Genomic DNA, 19,199 nt, shown 5'->3' on the forward strand with positions numbered 1-19,199 from the left:
ACGTTGCCGAGATTGAAAAGAGAAGAAGAGACTGAAATCTCGTTTTCTTTCTTTGCTTTTCAGAGACCTAAGCAACAATCAGATTGGAATGCTGTCCAACGATACCTTCAGGAACCTCACCAAACTGTCCCACCTGTAAGTCGACACCTTGATTTTCTCTGCGAAATGCCACTTTTGCAGATAAAATATTCTTTCAGCTTTTTATTCACAATTTTATATTTTGATGTAGGGAATATTTTAATTGAATAATTTATCTGTAAGATTTTCTAACCAAGAAAGTTTTGTTACTTCTTTTATAAAAGAAAATATAGAAGCAAAAATTCTGAGATTTTTATTTATACTTTTCTTATCCGTAACACGTTACTGAAACTTGATATTAGATAGTTAAATTCAACTTCAATATTTTGTTTCGTCAATATTTCTTCTTTAATATTTTAAAATGTAAATTATGATCTTGGAGGATGACAAAAATTCTTTGATGTCATTTCTTCAGCCCTTCTATTTCTAACTATTTTATTATTAAAAATATTATATCAATCTCTAACACATTTGAAGAAGGATTTCATCTTTAATTAGTTTTATTTTATTTTGGTTTGCTTGCATTATAAGTATACGAGGCTATCTCTTCACCGTAGACCCTTTTTATTCTAATTATAAAAACAAGAGAAAAATAGATAAAAATTATACAAGAGAAAAATATGACAGATCCTCCTTCTTATGTATCTACTTAATTATCAAACGATGCTATAAAAAATAATCAATAATCTATTATCAAATTATATTACAAAAAATATTCAATGATTCATCACTAAGTAATATCAGAAAAAAATAACACATGGCCAATACATTTTCAGAATTATCAGCTACAATAAGCTGCAGTGTGTCCAACGAAATGCCCTGGCCGGCTTGAAATCATTGCGGATAATGTGAGTTTCGAATTGCATAATTTTTATTCACGAACAATGCATAGATTTATACCTTCCTTTCACACGCATTGAATATTTCGAATCGCGTTTCATAAATCACGAGGAAAGAATTACACGAAATGACGCGGTAAAAGAGAGCGAAAATCGTGAATACAGTGGCGAGGGACCATTTTTCTCGCGGAAGTACCATTTTCTGGACGAAACACCGGAGCTTTCAGTATGCTTTCGGTTCTTTGTGAATGCGTGAATTCGCCTGTAGTTGGGGAAAAACAATTGATAATGGTACATACATTAAGTTTCGGTAATGGAATAAATAAAAGCAACGATATGGGGGGAGCGATCTGTATTAAATTAATGGGCGAAAGCGTGCCATTTTGTCGATCACAATCGTTCAATGATTTATTGTTTATTCCGCTGATTGCGGTATTAATTTCTTGATGCGGGCAATTTGGGGAATAATTGTTCTTTAACACCGTAATTATTATAATTAATTCGTTAAATCATTTGCATGTATATAAAGTCATAAACAAAACAATTTATCGAGATCGATATTACGAAATTGATTCGCTTTAAGCGGTCGTAAGGGAATGTATCATATTATATTAGTAAATAATTACTCGAGTACCGATAGAAACTCTATGGCGATGCTGTGTAGTAATATCGATTTTACTCATTAATAACAGTTATTAATATTACATACTTGAAGAATTTTGAAGTATCAATAATATTAATTTATTTCGTGAAAAAACGTAGTCTTATCAATATAAACATTAAATGAAGATGCGTATGATGTATTTTTCTCCATCTTTTACAATTGTTATCTTTCTAACTTTTCTGTTTCTCCTCTTTCTTAAAACTTTCATTACTTTAAATCCAGCTTTCAAAAAAATTATATTATTTGTGGGATGAATTTATTTATTGGATATTTTGAAATCTTCTTCCAAAATTTATATTAGAGCTTCCGCATGAATATCATGGATATATCATATTAGTAACGAGTATGAAGCAAATTCTAATCCTATATCATCTATAAAAATCTTAATCTTATATCAAGATTACATTAGTATCCTTTGTACTGCGTCATTGTCACAGTGTCCTATTGTTACAGTGTAATATTACGTTCTACCATGATGATACACGAATACAAAATTAATTTTCCTATAATACCACGTTCTGATTAATCAAATATTTTGCATCATCTGTAGCAAATTCCCTTACGGTCTTCAAATACAATACCCCTTTATTGCATCGAAACTATAATGCGATCCATAGCATAATAAGCAGACTACGGATTTTTATGCGTCTACACAAAATAACACTTGTTATAATACTTAAGGAAGTAAACAAATTCTCTAGCTAAATTCCATTTTCTCATTCATCTTTCTAACAATATGAGTTTGCATGAACATCTGCTGTCTAACGATAAGATAACGCGCAGAAACCGTTCCGATAAGAAGTTAACGCCACTTTATTAATTGTTCGCGAATCTACTCGTAAAATCAGCTTAATATGCATGGAACATAAACTAGAACACCATAACGTAGACTACTTCAATAATGATCGTTTAAAACCCCGATTTACACTAGGTCTCTACACGGTAACGACATATCGGTGATCCCTGAGGGCGCGTTCGAGGATCTTCAATCTATAACACACCTGTGAGTACCCTCTCTCTTGCGTTGCCCAAGCTAACGCACTGGTTTCTCTAGTGTCGATAATTCACCAACTGGTGTGTTTATAGCGCTCTGGGGTCCAACCCGCTCTACTGCGACTGCAGCATGCGATGGTTGGCCGAATGGGTGAAGAAGGATTACGTGGAGGCCGGTATCGCGAGATGCATGGAGCCACCAGCGATGAGGGACAAGCTGTTGCTTACGACACCTGCGACCGCATTCCAATGCAAAAGTATGTATTTCCTCGACAGTTATCGCGATCGTGGCGAAAGCGGCCAGCTGTTGGTGATCAGGTTTATCCAGTAATTGAATATGACGGATTTTACGCTGACTTCGCAGGAATGTCTTTTGAATATGAATTCTAAACGTTGTTACTTTGTACACGGTGTGTCCGATAAACGATATTGAAAGTTCAACAGTTGGATAAAATCGATACAGGTCGAAATAAGATAAAAATGAAGATTACAGAAATTGTGATTGACGCTCCGTTCGTTGATTATGGATATTTAAAAAATTACTGAAATAAGATCGAGCCACGACAAACAAACTACACGAAAGAATGCAAAGCTGTGTAAGAGGATGTATTGAGTTGGAAATTAAATGATTGCGGATTTTGTCATTACCACGTAATGATTATGGAGTATTGATCCTCGAGTCCAGCAAATATTAATAGTATATTGATACTACTAAGTATCTAAAACGGTATATAAGAATACATTTTATTTATTATTGGTATAATAATAAAATAGCATTACCTAGTTATGTATTTTTACGAAAAAATTCTAAATATCAAAACGATTTCATTCAACGTTCTTAAAACCTTACTCTAAAAATTGAGAAATTGAAACGGTAAACGGCGTAAATAGCAACAATATGAGAAACCTTTTTTTTAATGGAAAGAATAATGTAAATTCTATACAGAATATAATATGGTGGAAAAGGTTAGGAACGTTAGAACTATTTATTCTATTTAGAACTATCTGTGTTAACCTTCCGGACAAAGCTTTTTAGTTCCTTTGGGGAAATAAAACTAGTGATCATAAACATAAATTAGATCGTTGTTAAAAAAGAGGAAAGTATAATCTATAAATAAATAAATTTATAATTTCAATGCACTTTCTACCATTCACTCTTCCTCAAAATATGTAAAGATAATAAGCACGGTATGTGCATAGTACTCGAGTTATAAATAATGTAAAACAAGAATGCGTTCTTTTTCTTTCTATTAAAAATCTTCGTTTCTGACACTTGTGCTCCTCGTTTATCAATTTCAACTCCTCAGTTTCCAAACTATTCTGATCAGCTGGCCACTATCGCTCAACGATCGACAAAATGTTCCGCACGTGCAGATGTTTTTGATTTCTCACTGACCCGTGACGCAGTCTGTTTAGTTCATGGTTTTTTGGCCCGTTGTCACAATGGGGTACTAAAATTGCTCATTAATCGTAGACCTTTCTTCCGCGCAGCCAACCAACAGCCAGCCGAAGTCCTGGCCAAGTGCGACCTGTGCTACACCTCGCCATGCCAGAACGGAGGATTTTGCGAGGCGCTCCCGGACCGGAAGTTCCGTTGCAAATGCGCGCCAGGATATCATGGGGACCGGTGTGAACATAAAATTGACGCGTGCTATGGAAATCCTTGCCGGAACGCCGGAACTTGTAAAGTATTGGAAGAAGGAAGATTCAGGTATCAAACGTCTTGACTAACCTAATGTAGAGAATTTCTTGGCAAGCTCGTTCGGGTCTGATTTCTATTTGCTCGTTCAGTGGTGCCCGTAGAAACAACGTCTGCAAGGAATTGTAATCCAACAATGACGATTTCCATTTCCCATTTTTTAAAATGATCTTTTGTCGATTTACTAATATATGATAGGATGGAATGTATTGAAATGAATATATTTCCGACGAAAATTGCATTTATTTGACGTAGAAAAATAATTCAGTGCTCTATGTGCTCATCAACACGTATCAAAACGTATATTTATTTTAAAAAATTGAAATATACTTTTTATTTTACTATCTGAAATAATGTTTACTAATATTGGAATACAATTAATCTCTAAAAAGGATTGTTGATATTTTTCATACGTAAAACCTGTCAATGTTCTGTCATTGAGATTGCAGTATTAAACAGATACTTTATTATATTTATAACTATTTTTTATTCATATCAGAATTCTAAATAATATTGTATTATTTAAAAAATTAGTTTATATAATATCTCAAGTATGTATTTAAAAAATTTTAATAATTATAGACATATCAAAGATCTGGAAGATATCTCAATTTGAAAAAATAAAATAAATTAGAAAAATAAAAGCACAGAGTTGTTCATACATCTAATATTTCATATAATTTTTGATATTGAGATTTCCAGTTGGACTAGAATTCTACTGCAAACACAAAATCACGAGATCGAACGTGTGCATTTGCTGTAGCTCTGCCGATTTCTTTTGAATCTTCTACTGATACGGAAGGCAGTAGTGTTGGTCAAAAATTGAGTAGACGTGCACGAAACGTACCGATGTATTTAGCAAGACAGTAGCTTTGAGCATCTACTGTGTAGAGTATTGTATTGATCATGTCAAAAGTTGAAATTGGTATCGTTAAATAGAAGCCTATAATTTGGCAAAAGTATATTTCACTGTCCAGTAGTTTAAGTCAATGATTTATGAATCCATCTGTCGGATTCAATATTTCCTTTTTCCTTTTTTACATTTTTTTTCTTTTTTTTTAATTTGTGAACATGCGATGGAAGACTTAATATTGCTCCGGTGATGTATTTTCTGAAAAAAATACACAGGCAAGTGTATTTGCATTGTAAAAGCGTTGTTTAACGTATAAGTAGAGTATGAAATGTAGTTTCAGTAGCAGTAAATTGCACGTACAAAACGCGTACACTGTTGTATGAATAAATAAAACGGGACCTCTGCACGTGAGCCCCGAAGAGTAGAAGGTACACGTAACAATCTATCGACGAAGTGATTATGATTCAGTGGTTCTTTCTTCGAAAGCAATCATCGAGCTCGGACCTTGTTTTTGCTGAAAAATATCATGGTGAAATATCTTAAGGAAAAATTACTATCACAAATTATTAATCACCGAGAATTACCATCGAAGCAATTGTGCCAATCGTAATTTTTATTAAGTCAATATATTAGGACAAATTGCTGATACAAGTCTGAATATTAAATATACTAGATGGATTAGGCTCGTAAAATTTTACTAAACTTATTTAATTTTATTGATACGCTATATTTTTAGTTCGGTAATAAACAAAGAATGCTCCAAAATTAAAAAATTGTAAATTAACCGAACTCCAAAAAATCGATAAAATGTTAAGAAAATTATTCGTCGATAAATTAGTTACGTGTACCAAGGTCGATTGGCGGATATACCGCGATCGAAGGTCATGGTCAATGTCTCGATTGACGATCAGTCGGTGTGTGACAGTTGCGACTGCGCCCCCGGGTACAAGGGACTTCGATGCGAGAACAACGTCGACGACTGCGAGAACAACAAGTGCGCGAATAACGCAACCTGCGTCGACCTCGTACAGGCCTACAGATGCGACTGCACCCCAGGATTCATGGGCGAGTATTGCGAGGAGAAGATACCCTTTTGCACAAAAGGGCACGACCCCTGCGAGAACGGAGGTCGCTGCGTCGACCACGGGACCCACTATAGCTGCGAATGCCCAATCGGGTTCACCGGCCTCAATTGTTCCACCAACCTGGATGACTGCGTTGATCATATGTGCCAGGTACCTATTTTTTATTCTTTTTTCTTTCTCATCCGACTCTTGCACCATTTTCCACTCATACGTGGCATTTTCTATGACTGAAACACTTCTTCTTAATTCTAATCTTTGAAATCTAGATGACGGATTCTATTTTTTCTATTTTTGAAGAAATAATTATTAATATTAGAATTATTAACGCGAGGATAAATGAAAAATTTAACTTAATTTAGTGTTAACTAAAATCGAAAAAATGAACTTGCATTATGATTTTTAAATTACAAATTGCACTTGGGACGAAAAATGTAGAAATTTCTTATTTTCAACTACACGAACCGTAATAAAATACATTGTGTTTTATGCGACAAATATTCTTGTATTTTTCAGAACGGTGCTACTTGCATCGACGGCATAAACAATTACGAATGTAAGTGCGCGGCGGAATATACAGGCAGATATTGCGAAGCAGCACCGTCGACAGCCATGCTCTATCCACAAACTAGTCCATGTGCACACCATGACTGTCAGCACGGTGCATGCTTCCAACCTGCTCCCGCTTCCGCCGCGGACTATCTTTGCCAGTGCCACCCCGGCTACACCGGTAAGTGACTTCTTTCATAATTTTAGACTAAATAAAGACCACTATATTTCGATTTTACGTTCTACCATCAAATGTAAAGATAAATTTCTTCGTCCCCTAAAATTCCGCCAGAATGCAATCATATTATATTAGTCATGAAATAAACTAAACATAAAATTCGAAATAGAAATATATTAAATTTAACTAAATGATCGATGTATTCAAATAGAAAATGATATGGCTAAATAAAAATTGTCAAACAATAGAGCGCAATATTAAATATAGTATTTACGGGAAAAATCCAATAACGCGTCGTTATAAAAACACCATCGATACTCACCGACAACCGTATGATTAGATAAATATTTTTCAAAAAGCGGAGTGAAATATTAAAATAACATACGAAAAAAGAGTTCCACGCGAAATACCATCGATTTTTATGAAAAACCGTATGACTAAATAATATAATAAAAATTCTCCAAATAGTAGAATATAATATAACAGTAATAACATTGAAATATAAATAATGGAATGCAATATTAAAATATTCTTCATAAAAAAGATTCGGTAATAGTATACAAAAATATCATCGGCCTTTTACACAGAAGTATTATTTAAACTAATAAAAATGTCTCATATGTTTAAATAAAAGTTTTTCAAACAGCAGACTGCAAGATTGAAACAATACTGATACAATTATACCATACAAATGTCCACTATTGTTTGAAACAGTGGATTGCGATATTAAAATCCATCTGTTATATACCACACATTACATAAAATTAGGCAATATGAAAAATAATCGATTCGTCAAGTAATTTGATTAAAAGTTATCTTATGTAAAAACCTAATTGCAGGAAAACGATGCGAGTACCTGACGAGTTTGAGCTTCGTGGACAACAGCTCGCTGGTCGAGCTGGAGCCGCTACGCATGAGGCCCGAAGCGAACGTGACCATCGTCTTCACGACCACGCAGGAAAACGGGGTTCTCCTCTACGACGGCCAAAACGGTGATCACATCGCCGTCGAATTGTTTAATGGCCGTGTCAGAGTCTCATACGACGTGGGTAACTATCCAACCTCGACGATGTACAGCTACGAAATGATCGCCGATGGTAAACCTCACGTGGCTGAGCTTCTTGCGATCAAGAAGAACTTCACGATGAGGGTCGACCGTGGCCCTGCTAGAAGCATTATTAACGAGGGTCCGAAGGAGTACCTGAAACTCATCACGCCTATGTATGTCGGCGGCGTCGCTCCGGAAGTCGCCAACATCGCGTTTACAGAGTTTCATCTGAGGAACATCACCAGCTTCCAAGGTAAGCCTCGAGTTGAAAACTGATTAGGTGATCGAGTGAAATATATGAATGTGTTTTTAGAATGATTTTGCTTGATACGTTGTACAGAATTTTTTGTTTATGATATTTATATATATATATTTTTTATTAGGATATTTGCCTTGTATTTGAAATTTAAATTAAATATATTAACTTAAATTCAAAATATCAAGCTATTAGAATCGTGCAAGAAAATTTTCATCCCAATAATTCTCTTTCTTCTGATTATCAGGCTGCATCACCGAGATGTGGATCAATCACAAATTGGTAGATTTTAGCAACGCGGCGAAGATGCACCGCGTAACTCCTGGATGCATGTCGAACGAGGAAGAAGCTGACGAGGCGCGAGACGTCATGGAAGCAGAAGGAATTATGGGCGGCAGCAGCAACGAGGAATCGATGCCACAAGAGAATATGGCTCACGAACACTCCGGTATAGTTCAACGACTTTAAGCCTTATTGATCAATTTAATATTCTATAGTATACACAAATATTTTATATTCTGTTACATTAAATATTTAATATTAATATCATAATACACGTAAAACTAATCCTACACAAGCAAACGTGTATTTTCGTAGTTTACAGGTAAATTGGATCTACATCTGTCTAATTGTTTTACTGTTCCGAGGTTTGAAAATTTTTTCTTGCAATTCAAGTTGAAATTCTTTTTAAAGAAATTGAAAGATAAAATTTTACTCAAGTTGTCGAAGGATCAATTTGCCTACGGGAAGTTCATGTTAATATTACTGATATTAAGTTATTAATTAACATTAGATGTGATATAAATCTAATAGTAAGTGTTATACGTAACATTAATATTTGAAGGATAGCGGGCTAATTAACACATTTCTTATTGCAGACATCGTTATGACAGGACCTGGCGCGATAATTTCCGATCCCTGTGCGACACACGAGTGCAGAAAAGGTTCGCAGTGCGTGCCATCGCCAATGGGAAACGGATATACGTGCCGGTGTCAAACTGGGTGGCAAGGACGGTATTGCGAGAAAGGTATACAAATTTTTAGTATGCTCGATGGATTTCGCCCATTATTAATATTTTTTTATATTATATTCATATATTCATATTCATTTAAATATACATACATTAAAATACAAATATTTACAGTAAAATAAATGATGAAATATTAATATGTCTTATTGAAGTTTTATATTCATAAATTACTTAGTATAGAATAAGCCATATACATTCCATGATTTTGAAAAATTATTTAAAATATTCATTTAAAAAAATTGTAAAAGTATTAAAATGGTTGTGCAAGTGTCTCTGCAAAAAATACATAACGAAAATTTTTTAAATGAAGTAATAACTACAAATTTTTGGCAAATTTCTATCGTATATTTTGTTAAAATAAGCGTCATGGAAATGAAAGGAAAAGATTAAAAAATTTGGTAAATGGGGTGCATCTGTTGCAGCACCGACGTGTCGCAAAGAGCACACCAGAGAGTATTACAGCGAGAACGGATGTCGGAGTCGACGACCAGTGAAACTTGCCAAGTGTTGGGGTAGTTGTGGCAACTCATGCTGCCTCCCACGGAAGACGAAACGGCGTAAGGTACGATTTAATTACGCGAAGTACTTGCTGCTTCAATATTTACCCTCTTATCAGTAGTATAAACCTTGCCATAGTCAGGCATACACAGAGTGTTAGACGAAAGCGGACAGAGACAAGTAACGCAAATTTTTATATACACGAACAATAGCTTGGTTTCAGCCACATTTTCAGGAAAAATTAAATGTTATTTTCATATTTATTTAAACTAATTCTTTTAAATATTATAATATTATAATATTTATGCTTGTAAATATTTTCCTAGACATTGTTATTGAAACATAATTGCAGGAAAAATTTATTTTATTATGTTTCTGACTATATTTAATCTTATTCTTCTACCTATATCGTTACAAATGTAATAAAACAAATGTAATAATACAGTAATAAAAAAAAAGTTAATATATTCAATTTAGAAACCGAATAGAGAAAATTGCGTTATTTTAAAAAGCATTGTATGAGAAAATTATAACATTGATATATTAATTGAGAAAAAGTGATTGAGAAATAAATGATATATAATACGATTAAAATACCATTATTTGACTTTATAGAGTGTAAACCGTATGCAATCATATCATGTTTCATCAACGTTGCAATTAGCTTCCTCAAGAGAGATGCAGATATGATACATGTCATTTATAAATGAAACACTGATTGTGATAATAAAATAGAATATAATGATAATAATGAAATAACTATGTAAATGATATAAACGAGTCACGGATGACACATTTATTTGTGTATCGCTGCGATATAATTCCTGCTGGATATGATTTTCACTTCAAAGATTCGAATAATAATAATTGTATAAACTTACAGTATGAAAGCATTAAAATATCAGGCGATTATTAAAATCGGGACATCTATGGCACATTTATAGAGGTCGTATTTCTTCCAAATATTGCGGAATAATTCCTGCTGGATATGATTTTCACTTCAAAGATTCGAATAATAATAATTGTATAAACTTACAGTATGAAAGCATTAAAATATCAGACGATTATTAAAATCGGGACATCTATGGCATATTTATAGAGGTCGTATTTCTTCCAAGTATTGTGGAATAATTGAAATATTTGAGATATTTAGAATATCTGAAAAAAATATGTCTGCGAAACTTTGATTTTACTAATTATTCCATAATTATTTCCAAACTTTATTTCTGTTATTCTCAAATCTATTGCAACCTGAATTTCATTGAAAATTAACAACGAAACGTTGACTAACCGTAGGTTCGATTGATCTGCGTCGACGGTATGCGGTACACGAAGGACGTCGATCTAGTGCGCAAATGTACGTGCACCCGGAAATGTTACTAGCCAGGACCGAGGGACGTCGAGCGCCACAGGTGTTCCATAAATACGCGTCGAGACGTATCGAGACTGAGAGGAAACCCCCGAGAACCGAGACAGTGTCCCAATTCGAACTTTCTACGTTCACGAGCGATATGGCGAGAGTCGATCGCCGATTTGCGGATAAAAACCTTGCTCGACGCATCCTCGTCGAACGCGTGACGAAAGCATTGGGGCCGACGGCACTGCCAGGCCGAACAATATTTAAAACAAGTATCGAAGATAAAAAGAAAAGAAAAAGATGGACACACACTCGTAAAAATACAGCACACAGCCGGCTCAGTGTGATAAATATTCGAACGTGCAGGAAAGAATTATATTGTGCGTGCGTGCGGATCATGGACATATTCGAAGGATATTCGGGGAGAGAACAGTAACAACGCATACAGCGCTAGGTATTATATTAACCGACGTATGTTCAACAATTTTTGGAGTGGAAAGTGGAAATTTTGGTGCGAGAACACGGACCGCAGACGACACACGCGTGTTCGTGCATATTCGCAGAAACCACGCGCATGAATCGTTCGCTCAGTGTGAAATAGATCTAATGGATATGAACGGTTAGTGGTGAGTTGGTGGTGGTGGATTATGTTACGATCGAATGTAAAAAAATTCACGCTTAACGTTGACCGATCTCTCAGAGATTTCTCCTCGTTCGACGCGTTTCGATCACGAGCGACGTCAAACGGGAGGCAATCCTTTTAGCTCGAAAGAAAAATATGAGAACACGGTGGACGTAACAATTTTTCGAATAATCGTTCTAGAGAATGTTGTTAACCAAATTCACGAAAACCTTCGTTGTATGTTCAGTGTGGCAAGCTTCGGTTTTTCGATGTGAACAAGAATTTAGTCTGAGAGGTCGAGATTTATCGCTGAAGAAACGTTTCCGCCAGAAACGGTGGAGATTGTGAACGCTTACGCTAGCGTTGCTGAGCTTTCTGCAACTATTTTCCGAAACCTGACCATTTGTAACTGTAACTTAAGCGCAACTCAATCGAAAAAAGAGAAACGAACGCAAGCAAGATGTTAACAAATGTGTAAAAGACAGCCGCGTAAGTATTAAAGATGTATAGCAAGTTTACGTGTTTCTCTGAAAAAAAATATTCAATTTTCCCAGTTAATCGTGGAACTTGATGGATTGTTAGGTCTATTGTCCTCTGAGTAAACGTTTATATAAAACAAGTTCTCGAACAGGTAGTTATGTTTACACCGGTTAAAAACGATCGATATCTGGCAGATGATTCTCGAATAATACACACACATGCACATACACAAACACACACTGAAAGATTAATTATAATTGGATCGACAAACATTTCCATTTCGACTCGTTTCGTTTTGTTATTACGTATTTTAATTACCCTGTATCGTTTAAGCTATATTTACTTTTTATGAAGATTTAACCTCTCGGTATTTAGTAGTGGGATAATTTAACGCAGCGGAGTAAAGTATATATTTAAAAAGACGTGCCGCGTGTTTCTTGCCTTTTTCGAACGTTTCGTTGCAATATTGGCGATTCTCTATGGTAAAATTACTATTTGACACGATTATAACGTTGGTTTATTCGAAGAGTGAGCCAACAAAAAAAAATTTATTTACAATAAAAAAATTCTTAATTACTCAATTATCGAACAACGATCAAATTTTGTTAAATAAATTAGACTTAAGGGTTCTGAAGTTCTCTAGTAAAAAAGATTGAAATAGAGTTATTTTGAATGGCGATGTTGCTTCTATTAGATAATTTAACGCAATAATTTTTTTTCTAATTGTTACCTAATAAACAATCGATATCACTTCTAGTTAATCTTTACAGATATCTAAAAATTCTCAAATTTTCAATTCTTTTATCAAATCAACGAATATATTTTTCTATTTAAAAAAAAAAGCAACCTTAAATAATTAAATAGAGCTAAGGCGATTTCCTTTCGCAATATAATGTTCAATAAAAGGCAAGAAATCACCAGAGGTAAACCAAGGTCTCTGAAAAAGGACCAAAAGCGACACCTAGAGCCTCGAATATTTCATTCCACGGCCTAAGGTACTGTCTTCGAGGGTCGATCGCGCGAATTGCATCTTCGGGTAGTCGCGATGAAGAGGAACAGGTCGACGAAATTCGACGACCTCGTGTAGAAAGACGAATTGTAATGGTGAAGAATAAAATGAGCGTAGCTAACGCGAGTTTGGGGTCAGAGGATCGCGTAATTATTTTTATATGAGCGCATTATTTAAATGATCGAGCGTCAACGATGAGTTTTCTGATTGTTTTCATCGGGGGAGGCGTGATTCGTTCGGAAACTACTTAAGTCCCTTTTAATGTTTCGCGTACCTATTTAAAGAATCGTGTACCTACTCTGCGGATAACTGCCTTGCATCTTCCACTGCCAGTATTTAAGTCGTATATTTATATCCGTCGTTACGAACGACCCAAATCGCTTGCTGGATCTATTGTCATCGATCGATTGTTCTTCTCGCACTTTCAAACACCACTCTTGTAGAACCCGATTTGTTCGAAGCAAACGAACTTTCTACAATGCACAATCGAGCCCTTTGCACTTTGAACTTCGCAGGAAGATGACCTTGTTTCATTTGAATATTTGATTCATCCTATCTTTTAACAATTTAATTCTTCTCCCTCTTACTATTTCTATTAAAATGACGGATTTAAGAGGAATTAGTACGTTTTCTTTTTATCATTTTAACATCAAAGAAGTTATGTTCATTTTTTACAATTTGAAATACAGAGAACAAAAGAACCTACTACAAAAAACACGATTGTCCCTTTTGTATTTTAATCTTCATAGGCAGATAATTTTGTTTGATTAGAATATCTGATCAACTGAATTCGTAATATATTTGATTCTTTTTCTTTTTATCGTTTTTATATATAAAAAAAAAGGAATGAGGGGGCTAGGTTCATTTTCTTCAAAGGTAATTTAAAGCACAAAGTAATTTTCTATAGAGTACGATGAAGCCCTTTGTACTTTTACTTCTACGAGAAGATCAGCTTATTTGATTCAAATTTTTGACCCATTGAATCTTTCAAGAATTTCATTACTCTTTCATTTCTTATTTTTGTTAAGAAAGGCGAGAAAAAGATTTAGGTTCATCTTCTTGGAAGACAATTTAAAACACAAAGGGTTAATTCAGTCGACAAAATACTCAGCAGTACGTGCACGGTGTTCAGCGTTTTCCAACCCTTTCGGTACGAGCGATACTTTTACTTTGGAGAACGAAATCGATGCCTGAACGAAAACGAGTCGAATGCCCGCTGCGATTCTCCGATCTAGACGTTGGATAATTCACCAATTTTCTTTAGATTTTTTTATATTGAACGATTTTGTAATCTTTATACGTTAAGGATTAATTAAGTTAATATATTACTTATATTCGAAGTTACACGAGTTATTCGTGTAATTTTCTACGTTTATATAATATGAATTTTTGTAGAAAGTGTAAAATGAGCGAATATTTATGAAATAAATATTTATCGAGAAGGTTCGAATTATCGATTACAATTGAAAGTCGTACCGAAAGGGGACCAACGAGAAAAAAGAAATCAATCTTTCTTATTACATTTAGATTAGATCGTATTATAGTCATTCGTATAATTTTTAAGCACGACGAATTAATATCTTTATTTCATGTTATCGTCACTTCTATCAATATCTTCGATTACTTCGTATCGTTCGGTTTGTATAGAATTCTTTACGATCGAATTATTTTACTATTTGTCCATTCGTTTCTTTCGAATGAGGGTATCGAACAAAAAAGTGAAGGAAAAAGCAAAAACGAGACGAAACTTATATCGTAGCGATCATGTCGAATGTGTTACTTATCGTTATTGATTTTCTTTTTCTCTTTGTATGCAGTAGAAGGAAAAAGGTAATAGGTGTATCATAGCGACATATTTTACGAGTTCATAGTATTAGTAGTAACATAAGTTGCCTATCGCGTTGCGTTTGGAAAATTATTTCTTCGAAATTGCTAAAATTTAGTTTCACAGCCACAGGTCACTGGAAATTGTTGTTGTTGTTAACACGTTGTTCGTTAATCCAGAATTTTATACATTTTTTTAAGACGTAACTTTCTTTTTTAGTAAAACTTTTCAACTTACAACACGCCTAAATTTCCATAATATATGGTTTTTAATCTCTTCCTAATTTCGATTAGTAAATGAATTGTATTAATTCTTTTTATATTAAAAAAAAAAGTAATAATAATAAAACGATGGCGAGCAACGTGTCGAATTGAGTACTTGTAAATGAAATTGAGAACAGGATAAATAGATACGATCGAAAGCTTTCAGAATTTTGATGACTTTGATGATTTAAATCTTCCATACCGACGTAGAAGACTGACCGTTAACTCCATCTTCAGCACAAAAGATGTGTGATGAATGAGTAAGAGATAAAGTAGAACAAAATTGCTTTGATCAAAAAAATTGTATCAACAAATTAAGTGAAAAATTGCACGAACAATGTTTTCCAAATATTTTATATAATTGTTAATTTACAAACGTTCTCAAATGAGAACCATGGTCCTCGCAGACTTTCCATTAAAATTCTAACTCACCTTTCAGTAATTAATTTTTAATTCAAAAATAATTTTTTATAAAGAGTTTCTCATTCAGAGAAGAGATATTTTAAGAGATATCTTTTACCATATACATGCCAGCAATTTTGTATCTGGAACATGAAATTGAGAAAAATAAAATCAAGTTAAAGTTTGTATCCAAAAATGATCAAATCAGTAAAGAAAGTTTACATTCTTCAAAATTGTTCAAATTGCAAACTAAGACGCCTTCTTAGAAAATTTGTTATCACGGTGGAAAGTATAAAGAGACGGTTCTATTATTTGCAAATTCTAATAAGTTACTGGAAAAGAACATAAAAATATAAATTATTCCAAATATAAAACTCTATTTTACTTTTCGGTTGCAAGAACATGGAGATCGAGTTACAGAAACTCAGTAACTTCGCTTCTAGTCGCGTATTTCCGTATTCTTTGTAATTATCAATTAACATCGATATGCTGAAAGCTGGTCGATTCCTTAGAGAGAAAAAGAAAGGAAGAAAAATAGGATAGCAGAGGCCAGGCTGAGACAGAACGAGTTTAGAACCAACATTGCCGGTTACACGAAGGAAGTTGCGAGGGCCGTAGTCATTAATCCCGCATTCGACCAAACATAACGTGCGAGTAATTCTCCTTGTAACGAGATTAACGTTCGCGCGGGACGTTTAACGAGAGGAAGAAAGAACGAAAAGAGAAGGGGAATCGATAGAAAGGTGTAAAGGGGGAGAATGGGAGAGAAAGATATAGGATTTTCTACGAAGCTTAACGTCTATAACTGGACAATAATTGAGATGAGGCGATCGAGGATTCGATTTAAAGAAAAAAAGTAAAAATAAAAATAAAAAACGTACGGGTGGGGAGAGAGAGAGAGAGAGAGAGAGAGAAAGATGAAGAAGTGTTCGAGACTTGTGATTGCTCGAAATTCCTAACGAGTTATATTTGTACATTTACTTTACGAGAAACCTTAATATATTTCACTCGATCGGTGGATTATAGCGCATGCGACTGAAGTATACCAGTTTTAAGAGTCTTACGCTTAAAAGTATAGCAAATGCTTTTTCGTTCTCGGACCAGCCTACGAATGTATTATTCCTCGAATAGGAAAAGAACGACGAAGGCGCGCTCGACCGCGCGTCCATGTCCGAGGCAGCTCGTTTCGTTTATTCGGGAAAAAAGAATGGAAAACGTAACTAAAAAAAAAAAGAAGCATTTGTTTCGTCGACTCAACTCACTACCTAAATAACTGTAAACTGCGTAATAAATATAATTATTATTGTTCCTTCTCGATATTCTTGTCTACTCGCTTTATTTTCCTTCGTTCCCCTAAGTATTGAAAACCCCTGACAAAACTGTACACTTATGGTTCTAGATCCGTAACTTCGTATAGTTGTAAAGATAATAGAAACGTTCTGTTTCTCGGTATGTAATACTTTCTTTGTTTCTTAAAAACTACTTAACTTAAAGATTAGCAGTTACTCGGAAAGAAACGCCGAAGAGAAGAAAAAAACTACATGTCTAAACATAATTTATAGCCGTACAGTACATACGTAGTAGTTTAAAACGAAGATATCTATGTTTACGTAATGTAATAAATTCTCGAACTGCAGACACTACAAAATAGATACGTATATGCAGAATTTAATAAACTTTAAATACAAGTACTTTCGATTTATTAAAAGAGATATCGTTGACTTTCTGTAATATCTTTAATTTAATTTTAAAATAAATTCTTTATATAAAATAATAAAATTCTTTATATTTAAAGACTTTCGATAATTCGATCTAATCGTACTTTAATTATTAAAGTGATCGCTCTTTCTTTCGATTCTGAGATATATTTGTTCCTTTGGTAGCATGGTTAATTGATAATAGTTTATAGTACTTTATATTTGAAGTAAAATATATTAAACAAGGTATCGTATTATCGTAATTAGTTTGATTGAGGCAATTTGTTGAAACGAGCTAGGATCCAATTCTTTCTTATCATTATATCTTATTTCGCAGTTACGTAAATAGTAGTATGTGAGGTAATATGTCAGCCAGCTCGTGACCATGAATACATCGTTTTAATCGATTCATAAATTATGCTGTGCAAATCATTATACATTACGCATTAATCTTACATAAATATTTTAGCATCAAGTGTCTCGCTGTTTAACCAATGAGATTAACTGTGTTTTTGGTATGCAGTTACTATGTAAAACATACGTAAGAAATAAAGGTTGTTATGATAGTGCGAGAACTTGCGAGAGGAATATTGTGTAATTAACCACGATATGAAAAATAAATTAACGTAATAAATAATATGCTCAAGTGAACTCACAAGATATAAAAAAATCACTAACAATGTATTACGTGACGAATACAATTAAAAAGAATCGTGTTAGTACAGTTATATATTAGTTATCGTTACATAATTTCAAATAAACATTATATTAAAAAAACACTGTCAGCAGAAGATATAATAAAAGTGTATCGTATATATCGTTAGATAAAAACTTCTTTCTTTTTTTAATTGCAAGTTTAAGGTTTCAAACTGCCCGTTTAAATAACGAAAGCTAATTCGAAGATCGCTGATTCCTTTTTATAGTCACGAACTTTACATCGATTCTAGAAATTATGTACTATCAACTTTCGGCTTAAATTCTAGTCATGAGAGGTATGTCAAATGTAGAGAATAAAAATTCAGAATTCGATATTAGAGAACTAGATCGTTGCTTTGAATTGTATTCTTTATCGTCGTCAATATAGATAGAAATAGAACAAAAGATCGCAAATGGACATTTTCGCTAAGTGGAATCAACGTCAACGACTCCATTACGCAATACACAGTTGCTAGAAACAACGTTATCCATGCAATTAAACTGAATCTCGTTGCATCCCGTTATCCAGTTCCCGATACGCGATACCGTGAGTTTTCTCGCCGAACTTGTGTACAATTTGAGCAAAGTCGATCGCTATTTATTATTGAAAACCAGTTTTAATGATGCACATGATGCATCCATAGAAAATGGAAGCTATACTGAACAACTGTGGCCGGCGTGGAATAAAAGTCGTGAAACGAACCTATTGACAACGTGAAAACCAAGCAGGTAAAACATGGTAAATCCGTTGGTATCGATTTTTTATTTTGGTGATACTTGGCTAAATGGAAGTATTGAAAGTATCATAGTTGAAAATACGAACAATCTAATAGAAGCCCAAAGTTATAACTAGTCATCAGATTCACTATATGACTACCGTATGACTGTAGTAAAACTGAATATGTATCGGTATAATGATAGTAATGACAATACTATTTTAATTACATGGTAATGAAAAATGAAACGTTTGTTTTTCCTCTATAATCTTTGTATGGAACTACATATTAGAATATGTAACATGTAAAACACATTCCTGAAACAAAAGTAACATTGAGCTTAGAAATACGAGATCATAGAGGA

At 34.0% G+C, this 19,199-nt stretch overlaps 1 protein-coding gene across 2 annotated transcripts in view; it reads left to right on the forward strand.

Annotated features, from left to right (window-relative positions):
• sli (slit guidance ligand) overlaps positions 1 to 17,043 on the forward strand; it is a 43,217-nt gene extending 26,174 nt beyond the window's left edge. For both annotated transcript variants that reach the window (XM_033341765.2, XM_033341747.2), the window contains exons 18-29: positions 64 to 135; positions 855 to 926; positions 2,513 to 2,584; positions 2,668 to 2,831; positions 4,066 to 4,285; positions 6,052 to 6,361; positions 6,725 to 6,938; positions 7,775 to 8,236; positions 8,487 to 8,687; positions 9,118 to 9,267; positions 9,693 to 9,832; positions 11,065 to 17,043. In XM_033341765.2, the coding sequence (XP_033197656.1) occupies positions 64 to 135; positions 855 to 926; positions 2,513 to 2,584; positions 2,668 to 2,831; positions 4,066 to 4,285; positions 6,052 to 6,361; positions 6,725 to 6,938; positions 7,775 to 8,236; positions 8,487 to 8,687; positions 9,118 to 9,267; positions 9,693 to 9,832; positions 11,065 to 11,151 (2,164 nt within the window). In that variant the 3' untranslated portion in view covers positions 11,152 to 17,043. The remainder of the gene's footprint in view (positions 1 to 63; positions 136 to 854; positions 927 to 2,512; positions 2,585 to 2,667; positions 2,832 to 4,065; positions 4,286 to 6,051; positions 6,362 to 6,724; positions 6,939 to 7,774; positions 8,237 to 8,486; positions 8,688 to 9,117; positions 9,268 to 9,692; positions 9,833 to 11,064) is intronic.
• The last annotated feature ends 2,156 nt before the right edge of the window (positions 17,044 to 19,199 follow it).

Source organism: Bombus vancouverensis, chromosome 13, assembly GCF_051014615.1.
Source record: "Bombus vancouverensis nearcticus chromosome 13, iyBomVanc1_principal, whole genome shotgun sequence".
Taxonomy (NCBI): domain Eukaryota; kingdom Metazoa; phylum Arthropoda; class Insecta; order Hymenoptera; family Apidae; genus Bombus; species Bombus vancouverensis.